At 49.3% G+C, this 13,326-nt stretch overlaps 1 protein-coding gene across 1 annotated transcript in view; it reads left to right on the top strand.

Moving 5' to 3' along the window:
- CDHR3 (cadherin related family member 3) overlaps window positions 1-13,326 on the top strand; it is a 60,481-nt gene that overhangs the window by 44,983 nt on the left and 2,172 nt on the right. Inside the window, 6 exon segments of the mRNA XM_025873252.2 lie at window positions 1,159-1,409; window positions 3,237-3,418; window positions 5,458-5,471; window positions 6,906-6,937; window positions 8,710-8,758; window positions 10,400-10,695. Coding sequence (XP_025729037.2) covers window positions 1,159-1,409; window positions 3,237-3,418; window positions 5,458-5,471; window positions 6,906-6,937; window positions 8,710-8,758; window positions 10,400-10,695 — 824 coding nt within the window.

Raw genomic sequence — 13,326 nt, 5'->3', positions numbered from 1 at the left:
GTGTGTGTGTGTGTGTGTGTGTGTGTGTGTGTGTGTGTGTGTGTCGGGGGGTATTTTGAATGAGGGAAGCTAGGTTGAGGAACGTAATGGCCCTGTGCCTCCAAGTCCTTTGGCTTCTCCGTCTCACCTAACTCTTCCCAGACTCCCATCGTGGTTGCCCAAAGGCCCAAGGAAGAGTGCACCCCACAGATGGCATCCCCCACCCTCCACAATTCCCATCCCTCACGGTGCGTGAACCATATTAGCGTAGTTTAAATTTTTTGGTCCCCCTCCTCAGCCGCCTCTTTTCCTGCCAGCTTCTAGTGGGGGTGGGGGAGCCCAGTCTTCTCTCTGGATAATAATAGATTAAATAGATTAAAGGCATTTTGAAACGTGTCCTCAGGAATTCTCTTTTACTCCATTCACTTTCTCTCTTTAAAAATATACCACTGTGGGGGGTGGGGGAGAGCACCCTCACTGGAAATGAGACCAAAATAGCTCATCTAATGAAGGGCTGGGGACAGAGATTGAAACCCAAACAGGCAGAGCAATTCCATGTGAAAGAGTAAAAATCCATCTCGGCTGCCCGCTGAGCCCTGGCGGAGCGGGAACTCCAACGGTAGGGAGCCTCGAGCGGGCGGTGTCGCAAAACCCAGAGGCAGGGACCGCCTCCACATGGCAGTTGCCAAAGATGGAAAGAATCCATACTGAGAACCCTCAGGCCTTTATGGAGCTCTTCGCTGCTAAGGGAGTACAAACTGCATCATCTCCTGCTCCATTTACTGGTTTGCTGTCGGTAATGAGTCTGGAGCCACCAGAGGACTGAGCCAGGATGGCTTGGGTGGCAGCCTTTCTGCCCCGGGGAACGCGAAGCTGTGAGCCTTGAGCCCCAACCTAGCTGTGGGGGAGGCGGGTGTGGGGTGGATGCGGGAGGACCTGGGACTGCAACCCAGGCCGGGCCAGGAGGCACCACCAGGGTGGCCAGCCAGGTTCTGCCAAAGGCGTTGGAGTGAATTCGGCCCATAGCCTATCACCGACCTGGCGCTGGTGTGTCAGAAACACGGTTGACGCCTGAGGCGTGGATGTTTGAGGAGATGATGGAATGAAGTTTTCTTCTAAACCCCTTTCTCACTCTCTTTTCCTTCTTTTCCCCAAATCCTTGTATCACATCGCATTTAGGCAACATCAACAGTCATTTCACCTTCTCTCCCAACGCTGGGTCCAACGTTACAAGTCTGCTCCTTGCGACACGCTTCAACTATGCCAGTGGGCTTGACAAGATCTGGGACTACAAACTACTTGTCTACATAACTGATGACAACTTGCTGTCTGGCAGGAAGAAAGCTCAGGCTCACGTTGAAACAGGGACGGTAACGCTGAGTATTAGTGTCATTCCTCACCCCACCACAGCTGTCACCACAACCACCAGGGTAAGGGCTTTGGGACCTGGACTCCCCAGATACGTCCCTTGTGATGTACATCGATGGAGCCCCTTGACCCAGGAGAAATATGGGACGGGCTGAAAAGAGTTGAGGTGTTAGGATGTTGCCAGGAATGCCAACTATGGGCTGGACCGGAGTAGTCGCTGGGTGGTAGACAAAGATCTGAGTGAGACCTTGGATTGGTAGAACCATTAGCTTTCCTATGTTGCTAAAGAAGAATGTGCATTTCTGCACTGACTTGTGATAGATCAGGTATTGACCACGTGTGGTGCTTGTGGCACAGGAGCCAATTTTCATGGACGTGTGGCCAGTAGCTTCCTTCACAACCCCTTCTGTGCTTGCTCTGAAAGATCATTGCAAGTCAATGTCCATGAAGGCGGGTAGCTGGTTTTATGCTCTTCCCCACTTCTTTTGAAGAGTCCCTATGCACCAATCTGTACCCTACTCCCCACCCCCACTCCAAAAAATTCATTGGCTCAATCTACAAATATCGACTGAATACCTATAATACGCCAAGCTCTTTGGTGAACAAGCCAAAAATGATCTCTGCTGTCATGGAGCTTCCAGTAAGTCAGTGATCCCCAGGCCATCAGCAACAGCACCACCTGGAAACCTGTTAGAACTGCAAATTCTTAGACCCACCCCAGAATATTGAAGTTGTGATCATCACCATGACCTCTAGGGAAGGATACCGGAACCTGGAGTCCTCAGCCACATCCCCAGAACTACTGGATCAGAAGCTCTGGGAGTAGGACCCAGGAATCTGTGTTTTTAATAAGCCTCCAAGGGGATTCTGATGTGCTCTAAAGTTTGAGAGCTGCCGATCTAGAGAGGGAGACAGATGACAAACAGGTAGCCAAATTCATTCATTAACTACAGATTGTAGGAGATAGTAGGAAGCAAACAAGCAAGTGCCCATAAAACCAGTGGGATGAAGGAAGGGAGAGAGTCTCGGAGTCTGACAGTAGGATTATCTCCTCCTGCTCCTTGGAAGGACTCTAACTCTTTTGCCCCCTTTCCTCCTGCTCCTAGGGAAAGTTGTGCCCTTAGGAGGCAGCCCCACACGTGCAGTGTGCCAGAGGAGAAGTCATCAGAACCTTAGCTACCCGTGACCAGTGGTCAAATTCTGTTTGTCCAAGTCCTACCATGAGCTGGTCTGTGTTCATCTCCCGTGTGCTGGAGTCAATATTACCCCAACGAACGGAGACATAAGATGATCTTAAGGGCTTTCGCTGGTGGTAGGAGCCAGTAGGCTCCCTTGAGTAAGGAGCTGCCACCTTCCTGGGGCTTACATGGGGACCCAGTGGTGACATCTCCAGCCCCCAAATCTCCATACCTTGTTTGGTACAGTCTTCTTCTCCAGGAAGCAAATGCCAAGCTTGAGGTTCTGCTGTGCCGACAGCCCTGTGTGATCTGGCTGTGCGGCTTGCTGCGAGGGGACACTGTAAAGCCTATAAAGTGTTAAAAGAACAGCTTTCGTGGCGCATGCTTTCCCAGTGAGAGACAATGGCTATATTCGTCCCAGGGTTATGCCATGATTTGGCAGGGAAAAAAGCCAATGGGATTTTTAGCGTTTGGGAAGGGGAAGAAAGAGTAAAAATAGGTCTGGAGTTGCTTTTCAGTTCCCTAAATTTTCTGGGTTTTGATCTCCTGGGTGCTTGGAAAGACTATAAATAAGCTGATGGGTTGAAGCAGCAAGAACTGTGAGCACATGGATGCCCCCGTGTATAGAGCAAGAACAAAGAGCAGAACCAACACTTGACACGAGAATGCTGATGTCAAAAATGGCTCACCTGCCCCCCTCTGTCATTCAAGCCCAGGGTCATCTACCAGGTCCGGAGAAAAAACGTTTATTCTCCATCAGCGTGGTATGTGCCTTTTGTCATCACTTTGGGCTCCATATTGCTCCTGGGCCTCCTGGGATCCCTGTTTGTCCTGTTGGCCAAAGCCATCCACAGACACTGTCCCCGCAAGACTGGGAAGCCCAAGAAACTTGCGTAAGTTATCGGTGGGCTGGGCCCTTTCCACCACTTCCTTTAGGCCACTGCTGCCAGTGATGTCAGGAGAGGGAATAGAAGGAATTAGATTTCTCTCCAGGGCAGAGAGGGAGCCTGGAGTGAAGGAAGGAGAAGTCAGTGGGGGCATGGCTCGCCGAGCGTCCTGGTACCCTCTGCATCACCTACTGGGCCTGGTTTTCCATGGCACCTGCCCTGTCCTTGAAACATCCTCAGTGAAATGGGGCTTCCTCCGCCGGTGAACTTGCCCTGGATAAAAGCCTCAGAAGAAAAAAAGCCTGGTTGTGAGTAGTGATAGGATATACTGTGCTGGTATTTGTAGAATATTTAAAGGATGGGAGGGAATTAGAGAAAGCACAGAAAACTGCTAAGGGAATTAAGCTTTTGGCTCCAGTGACTCACTGGGCTTTTGTGTGACTAAATTATCGTTGTTCTTTTGCCTGTGACCCCAATCTTTCACTCCCCAGGGCTGGAAACAGAGGCCTGTTTCCCCTCCCTCCTGTTCCCTCCTGCTCACTCACGTGCCTCTTACCATGTACTCTGCTGAAGTGAGACACTGGAGTGAAATGGAGAGAGCACGTCATTGTTCCAAGCTTCCCTAGCCCAGTTTCTCGAGTCTCAGAAGGTCCCCCCACGACAGCATGATGGTTCTGCTCCTGGGGCTTTGGAGAGAGACAAGGCCTGTTTAGGCTCTGGGCTCACCATTTTCCATATGGCCTCAGACAAATGGCAACCTTTGTGAATCTCAATTCCTTATTTGAAAAGTAAACAGTCAAATGACAAAGGCAAAGGAAGCACTTAGCAGGGTTCCTGATGTTGAGTAAATGCTTAATATAGTGTTTGTTGAGTCTTGTTGCATTATTTTTTTTGTGGCTGAGTCCCCGTGAGCTCAGGATTCTAGGTTCCAAGTTTAGCTCTATGCTGAAGTATCTCAGGATGTTGGAACCTGAGTTTTGGCACCACAAGGGAGTGATGAGACTTCCTATGCCTTTTAAAGGTGTTTTGAAGATTAACTAGTACTGTCGAATAACTTAAAATCTGTGGATGAAAAGACTCTACAAAAGTATAAGGCATTAGCATAAAGATGTGCATTGCATTTTGCCATATTTATTGGGGAAGTTTGTTGCTATTGGCAACCTTGACTTCAAGGTAAGAAATCCGTGAGCATCTGCTGAAATTAAAAGAGGCATTTTTGTTTGGGTTCTACTCACAAATTGATTTGGGAGAAAAAATTGGTTCCAAAAGAGTGATGCTTAAGCTTGTAAGGATGGTGGTGCTCCGTAATGGGGTTTGGACAGAAGTTCGTAAAGGTAGTCATCCATTAGACACTGCAACTCTTAAGCAATTTATGGTTCCGTGTACCTTGAACTTGGTTGCCTTAACTTACATCCTAAATATTAATCGTTTCCAACATGGTTGACTTAAAAAAGAAAAACTAGTTAGTAATAACAGGCTCAGGCCTGGCCTCTCTGGAAATTAGGTGTACCATATGGCAGCCAACGTTTGTCCAACAGCAAAGAAGAAAATTAGAGTCACAGAATTATGGAACCCAAGGTTATCCTGGGAAGGGGCTTGGCATCCAAGTCCAGGTCTTCCTGTTATAGGAAAACAGGGTTTAACTGCCAGCCCTTGAAGCTTCCTGCTGTGAGCCAAGCCTTCTGCTCAAGGTGGCTACCGGGGAGAAAAAGGAGGCGGGAAGAATTGCCAGACCTGCCGGTCATGCCCTCACCTGTGCTGTCAGAGAAAATACATTCCCTCAAGTTCTATAAGGCAATAGTTTTCAAACTTATCAAACTCCTAGAACCTCTTAAGTCCCACACCAACAGTGATGGAGCTGCTTTGTTTGGAGCAGGGGTGGGAGCCCAGCCTTCATTTTATTTAGTCCCCAAGCCTGGCCCCTCTTTTAATCAATCCCTGAATCCCAAGGAACACAGTTGCCCCAAGGCTCCAAGTTATTATATGTGAACCAGAGCAGAATACTTTCAGGTTAATTCTTGTCCCTCTCTTGTTTTTTCCCACAGGGTGAAGAAAGGAGGTATGTACCATGCCTAGTCCCTTTGTTCGTGGCTGTCACTGTTGTTGGGTTTTGCTTGCTTTCTTGTACTAAATAAAAGGGTTCCAACTCAGCAGAGAATCGGGGTGCAGCTCTGCCTCAGTGTGTTTTCAGTCGCGTCTGCTGTGGCTGAAATGAGAGGTCAGATGTAGACGGAGAAAGGAAAGGGCAAGGCGCATGGTGCCCGTAGGCGCTCAGATCTCTCTGAGTCCTGCCTGTTTCCTACCCAGACTTGCCTCCAGCCAGCTGAACTGAGGCACCTAGAGGTCTGTTCCCCGCCAAGTCAGCCAGGAGTGATGAATTCTCCGGGAGTGAAACACAGACAGTATCTACTTGCTGCTGCACAGGGAGGGGCGGGCCCGCTCCCGAGGACAGCAAATGCTCTGTATTGGACACATGCCTCTTTTGCAAGAACAAATGACACTTTATTCTCAGAGTGTAACGGATTTGATCATTTTCACAAGTTATTTGGGTCAGGCAAGTCGGAAAGGGGGGTGGGGTGCAGTCCGATGGGCGGGGAGAGTTGAGGCGCTGGTGAGTTGAGCAAATTCCCATCTGAATAAGGACGCCAAGCCTAAGGGGATGACAGACCCAAGCCTGGAAAGTTGCTGCCTGGAGGGAAATCCAGGCTATGGGGAGAGACGGGACAGAGGATTGGAAAGTGTGTTTAAAAAAAAAAAAAAGATGGCTTTTTTTTTTTTTTAAAGACTGTATTTACTTATTTGAGAGACAGAGAGTGAGAAAGAGAGAGAGGGTAGAGGGGGGGAGGGTCAGAGGGCGAAGCAGACTCCCCACGGAGCAGGGAGCCCGATGCGGGACCCGATCCTGGGACTCCAGGATCATGACCTGAGCTGAAGGCAGTCGCTTAATGGACTGAGCCACCCAGGCGCCCCAAAAAAGATTGCTTTAATCACTCAATCCATAGGCGTGTGTGACTGATATGCACAAGGCACTAAGCAGGGTTAGAAATTTGATTGTAATGGTTATTGATCATATCAAATGAAATGATTTTAATGAGGTCCTCACAGACTGTCACCCACCCTAGTTACTTTTTAAAAGGGCATAGGGAATGGATTCAAAGAATCCTCACGTTATGAACAAATGTATCAACTGGACCTTTCTTATCTTTCAGTGAAAAGCTAATTACCCAGGTCCAGTAAGAGCAATAAATTGGGAAAAGAGTAACATTCAAAAACAAATTCTGTATATTATTATTATGTGTGTGCATGTGTGTGGGTGTGTATTTTTCTGAGAAGGTAGAAAACTGTCAATAAACATTTCTACAGAGAATTCCTTGTCCTGTCTGCAATACTAAGTTCAAAAGCCTGTTTAAGAGAAATCCCACTGTGGAGGTAGAATTTCAAGGTCAATTTAGTGTCCAAGGAGCTTCACTTCTATCTGTTCTTTTCCCTGCAGAGATGAAGACTACAAAGCCAGAGGTTTTGGTGGTAAGTGTGGTGGCCACGGGGCACCTGGATTGGGTGACGTGTGGCGAGCCACTCCCGCCCTCTCAGGCAGACCCTGCCACAGCCTTGTGGGAGTGTTTATCATTCAGGGAGATGCTTGTATTTGGCCACTGGAACAGATTGCTGTGTGACGAGCTCCTGATAGAATTTGTTCCCTCCACTGAACATGTCTGCTGATATATTTGCAGAAGAAGTGGATTTCATAAATATTGAATAGTGGTGTTTATTATCTACACCAGCTCTCCAGGAGAGTGAGTTGCCTTAAAGACCAGAAATGGAGCCTCAGCCTTCGGTGATATTTATTTTTTCTTCACTGTTCCACAACCTTGCAGAAAAGCAAGGGAGATGGGGCACAGCTTGGTCCAGGGGTGGGCTCTGGCCCACTTGACCATATGACCTTGCAGACTCCCTCAGCCTCTTTAAGCTTTAGATTCCTCATCTGTAAAATGGGAGTGAGAACACATGCCCCAGGGTCGCAGGTGAGGAACTACCTTGAGAACTGTTAAGAGTCACGCAAATGCCAAGTGTCACAAGATAGCTGGGGAGTCTTCCCGCTGCCCCCCACCCTTACCTCCTTGTTTTTCTTTACTGAACCTGATCTGCCCACTGGGAAGTGACAGAACTTGAAGGTGACCCCTCCAGTCTCCCTCACCCCCTGATAATAAGTTTCTGTTATGATCCAAGACCCATAAATGGGGGGAATGATATGCACAATGACAAACACTATCCAGTGCTCCAGAATTTCTGCTTCAGGTCCATCACCTAAGTGCTTATCGGACAGGCCTGTCTACACTCGGGAGGAAGAGGGGATCTCTTATCTCCTTAGTCTTAGTGTCTAAGGCAAGTCCCCTTGGTGATGCCACTCAGAGAGCACCTTAGAAATATGTATTAAATTAATTAAATAAGTAAATCCCCATGACCATAAAAAATGTAGCTGCTGAACTGTTCAAATGGATAAAACCCATATGGTCTCCATTTCCTCTGTCGTGGGAGTTGGGGAGCCGTGGGTCAGTGCGTGGATGATGGCTGGTGTGATGAGAACCCCCCAGACTCCAAACATCATCCTCATTAGCATGCTAAAGAAGGGCACCTCCGGAGGGCACCTTGTGAGAGAAGGGGGTGTTTCCCTGGGGACAGAGGTCAGGTCCCCAGAGGGTGGCACAGAGAACAGGGGAAGGAGGGGAGCTGGAGCACCAGGCATAGGGAAGGCAGGCCAGGCCCAGATGCAACACTGTGTTGGCCTAGGCAAGGGGACACGGGCCAGAGCCCACGGATGGGAGCACGTGAGTGCTTCTCTCTGCCTGCCACGCATGCCTGCCTGACAGATCCCACTTAGGCAAAGGAGGTCTCAGCCAGGGTTGTGTGGCATTTCTGCTCTTCTTTCTGTGCGGCTTAGATAGCATTTACTTGGGATGCTTTCCTGCCTCCCAAGCTGGATTAGATGTCCTCCTGGCCCTCCTGGGCCCCGAGCATGCCAGAGTCCCCTGAGCATGCCAGAGTCCCACGGTCCACCTTATCACTCTATGTCGTGCACCTGTTGGCAGGGGCTCCCACTGACTGCAAGCTTTGTGCAGGCAGCCCCCACACCTGTCATGTTCACTACTGTGTCCCCAGCATCTAGCACGGTGCCTAGCGAGTAGACAAAGGTCAAGACGGCCCTGGGTAAGGAACGCAGCCGGCTGTGAGGATGAGCAGCCCGGCAGGGCAGGGGGCGTGTAGGGTTGTGCTTGAAGCTGTCTCTTTCTCCTCCTTAGGAAACAATTCAGATGAACTCCGTCTTTGATGGAGAAGCCATCGACCCAGGTAATTAAGTGCAGTGCCGTCCATCCAAAAGGTGTTTTTCATATTCCAGGTGGGTAGAGTCATGGAGGACCCTATCCGAGGTCCTGCCCTTAACTCAGTTTGTCCCTCCGTTTGAGGGTGTTGTCTGACCCTTCCGACTGCCATCCCAGGGGAGATCACCTCTGAGCTGGCAGATGCTCAAGCATCCGACCACGTGTGAGGCCTCAGCAGATTTCCACCTAAAGTCTCCCGCCCTCTCTAGCCTCCCTTCCTAAATCGCAAACCAACTCAGGAGACTGGTGCATTCTGCCTGCCCTTTGGAGCTCAACCTCCTCCCCCAGTCCTTTCTGAATGCTTCTAACACCATCCTATTGGTAGTGAGAGAGATGGAGAAATGGCAGGCTTGGCTCCCTTTTTCCCTAGATCAGGGCCAAGAATTTCTTCTTGGTGGGCAAGATGAACATAAGGTAAAGCTGGCCTCCAGAGCTCCCCTCACTCCCATGAAATCAGCTCCAAATTTAGCTCCTTTACACACATCCCTCCACTTACAAAGGCTCAATTATAGATGTGAATAAAGGGAAGGAAACCAAATTCGGGAGGCAAGTGTGCTGGCCCCCTGCCATCCTCACATGCAAGTGGCTCGGTCCTTCTCGGAAGGGTGGCTCCTCTCCAGGAGAGGCTGCTGCCGCTGTCGGAATTAAATTTCCCTTTATTATTAGGTACTTGTTACCATAATGTGCCCACATTAGCATAAGTGCTGGTGGGATCCTCTGCCGAGAGGCCACTCATAGCAAGAGCAGGGGATCGCCTGAGACTCCATCTTCTGGGGCAAAAGCCCGGGAGGATCAAGGCTGTCATCGACATTTCATGTGCCTGAGAGACGGAAAAAAGGAAGAGAGGAGCCAACTGCACTGATGGGAAGGAGCGCACCGATTAGTGCCCGCCGCTCTGGCTCAGTCACACGGCTCTCTTGCACCATCTCCACAGAGGCTCCGTGTCTGTGTCCATGAATCTCCGCTAACCTAACATACGTAAAAATCAGAGTCCTTTCCTCCCTACTCTGTGGCTTCCTTCTTGTGTCTGGAATTTAGGGGGCTTTTAAAACAAACCCATCAGGGGCGCCTGGGGGGCTCAGTCCATGAAGCGTCTGCCTTCGGCTCAGGTCATGATCCCAGGGGTCCTGGGATCGAGCCCTGTATCGGGCTCCCTGCCCAGCGGGGAGCCTGCTTCTCCCTCTGCCCCTCCTGCCCCCAGCTCAGGCTCTCTTGCTCTGTCTCTCTCAAAAAAATAAATAAAATCTTAAAAAAGACAATCAGAGCATAATGGGTAACCCCATTAGAAACTGAACCAAATTTATCCAAAGCGGACGTGGAATTCAAGATTTATGTGGCTTTTCTAATCTTGCAACCGAGAGCCTGTCCTAAGCCTTTCTCTCCAGGGAGGCATGATGTTTGCTACCTGTGTGGTCAGAGTCCTAAAGCTCATAGGAAGGGCAGGTGGGTGAAGATTGTGCCATTCATGAGCCTGCTTCCTCTCTCCATGACTCACCCCTCCTTACGCCTTTCCTCTTTCCCTGGGGTAAGAAAGGAGCCAGGCAGAGATGGGGGAGTTGAGCATTTGAATTCCCTCATTTATATGGTGGTTATATGTTTTTTCCCCTAGTTACTGGGGCAGTATATGAATTCAACTCAAACACGGGAGCCAGAAAGTGGAAAGATCCCTCAACCCAAATGCCAAGATGGAAAGAGCCGGACCCCCGGGGAACTGCTCCCAGTAGAGCTGTCGCTGGGGAAGAGGCTGGGCCACCGAGGAGCACCGGCGAGCGAGATGGGCTGAGCAGCAAAGCTCCGGCTGAGGATGCCCCCATTCCAGAAACCAGGATGGCAACTCAGGCACCCCAAAGAGCAGAAACCCAGCCCTCACGAGTCACCCCCAAACTGCATCTGGGAATACAACAGGTATCTGGGTGCAGGCCCCACATTGCAGCACGGGGGAGGGGCCTTGAGTGTCTCTGGGAGGCTGCCTCGCCCTAATTCCCATGAGGGCAGGGGTGGGAGCATCAGGGGTGAAAACATGGGCTGAAGGACTCGGAGAGCCAGGGCCCTAAATGGGATGTTTAAAACACACATAGTTGCCCTTTTCTGAGACAGCACGGGAGAAATTTCTCTCGGGTCTCTGTCCTCTGATCAGATGAACCGTTAACTTTTGGTTGTGGAATCATGTTTCTTCTTCGTGTGGACTGCTGGGAAGCTCCATAGGAAGCGCTCAGGACTTCCTGATATAAATGCCAAGGGCTCTCCTCACAGCAGGTTTCATCTCGATCCCCTGTCCTTAAGTGTAGCACCGCTCCAATTTCTTCCCTGATGAACACACTCAAAGCCACACACCTTCAGAAGTCACCTCAAATGTTTAAAAAGAAGCAGAGCCATGAAAAAAAATGGATGAATAAATAGTTATTCATCTGGGAAGAAAAAAACACAATGGACACCTTCTTGTATTTTTTTTTTTATGAAGGTATAACTTACATTCAATCAAGTGCACGGATCTAAGCTATTCCGCTCATAATAGGTTCCCCTCAGAGGCAGCTGCTATTCTGATCTTGATCATCCTAGATTAGGTTTTGCCTTTTCTGAATTTCATATAAATGCAATCACAGAGAACATGCTCTTTTGTGTCTGGCTTTTTTTTTTTTAAGATTTATTTGTTTATTTTAGAGAGAGAGAAGGGGGGAGGGGCAGAGGGAGAGGGAGAGAGAATCTCAAGCAGACTCCCCACTGAGCTCGGAGCCAGACTCGGGGCTCGATCCCACAACCCTGAAATCATGACCGGGCTGAAACCAAGAGTCGATGCTTAACCGACTGAGCCACCTAGGTCCCCCTATGTCTGGCTTCTTTTGCTCAGCATCACATCTGTGAGATTCATCCATGTGGCACTATAGATTAGTAATTCAGTTCTCTTCTGTGTGTCCTCTTCAATTGCAGGACTAGGCCTCAGTTTATTTATCCATTCTGCACTTGGGTGGCTGCTTCGGTATTTTACCATTATAAATCCCATCGCTATGAACCTTCTTGTGCAGGTTTTTTGCTGAGCATAAACCCCTTATTCCTTCCGAGCATATTCCTAAGAGTGGAATTGTCAGAGCCGTTGCTGGAATCGGCCAAGAATTCCAAAGTTGGTGGCTCTGATGTACATTTCCACCAGCAACGACGGGGAGTTTCAATTGCTTCACTTCCTTGCCCACACTTGGTGCTGTCGGTCCTCTTCATCTTAGCCATTCTGGTTAAAGTTTTTCTTGAAATGAAATCACTCTTTCTCAAAGTTAAAACAACACGCACCGTCCCACCTCTGTGCCCTGTTCCTCCCCTACCTCCTGCCATTGGAGGGAACCACAGGGCCCAGAGTGGAGACACAATGGGAAGCTCTAACCAGTCATACAACTGGGACTTTCCCCAGTGGGCATGAACAATACTGAAAATAAATGGTAGCATGATGGAGCAGAAAATGGAACTTTCCAGTGTATGCCTAGTGGAGGCTGAGCAGGTCTTGCTGTAGCTCTATGTCCTGCCCCCCCCCCCAGCTGCTATGTTCCTAGTCCAGTAACCACAAGAAAGGCCCAGCGAGAGTCTATTAGAGCAACACACCCCCTTCTCAGTTGGGGAGCCAGATGAGAACTCCCCAGGCCCACAATCCTGCAAATGCCGAACTTTGAGGGAGCGGCTGTGTGTTTATTGTGTGTCTGTGCGCGAGGGTGACTTCTCAAGAGAAAGACACATTGAAAAAATGCCCTGCCCAGCCTAGAGCAGGCGTGATTTATTAATAAGGGTTGGTTGCCAGGGAACTCCCTTGAATAGATTTAAATTTTGCAAAAGGAGGCAGAGCTGTTCATTTGTGGAGGTTAAAGTGGGTGAAGTGGCTGATTACCCATTTAAGACTCCACAAGTCTGTGGAGCCCTGAGTAAAATGCCTTCCTCAGAAGCTCTCAGCCTCAATGCAAGTAAAATGAGGCTCAGAGAAGGCTGAAGGAGGACCTAATAACTGTTTACGAGCCCATTAAGGATGATTAAAAGGAGAGCAGTGAGCAGCTGTTTCCCCTTCTCCAGTGATGACAGGGCAGGAGGGAATTGGGCTTGGGCTTCTCGGCCAGAAGAGATTTAAGTCAGGCACAGGGAGGGACTTCCCAAAGGTTAGGGTCTGTTTGAGGGCTCAGTTTCTCCCCTGGTGATGGGCAGGAAGAGCCACTTGCCTTCCAAGCCCCAAGATGGGAGCCTGGAGGAAGCCAAGACATGGGGTCAGGAGTGGCCCCAGGTGAGGCGTTCTTTGGCCAAGAGAAAATCTGCTTTTCCCTTTGCATATTTGGTTCCTGGGTGGGGGGAAATCAGAAGTCTGAGGTCCAGGGCTGAGGCCATTTGTTTTCTAACATTTACCAGGTTTGGGGGAAAAAAAAGTTATCTGAATAAAATAAAGCCAGGGAGTGCTATGGATCTTGTGAAAAATTTCTCACATTTCCCTTTCAAGGCCTTAAACACATATGGACTTCTGTAGCTAACTTTGAGTTGCCTGCTTCTGAGTCATAAAATTGGGGCAGAGAC

The sequence above is a fragment of the Callorhinus ursinus genome, unplaced genomic scaffold (assembly GCF_003265705.2).
Source record: "Callorhinus ursinus isolate GAN/ISIS: 27379988/994484 unplaced genomic scaffold, GSC_fseal_2.0 scaffold12, whole genome shotgun sequence".
Taxonomy (NCBI): Eukaryota; Metazoa; Chordata; class Mammalia; order Carnivora; family Otariidae; genus Callorhinus; species Callorhinus ursinus.
Note: the sequence above shows the minus strand (reverse complement) of the source record. Positions and strands in the feature narration are given on the sequence as shown.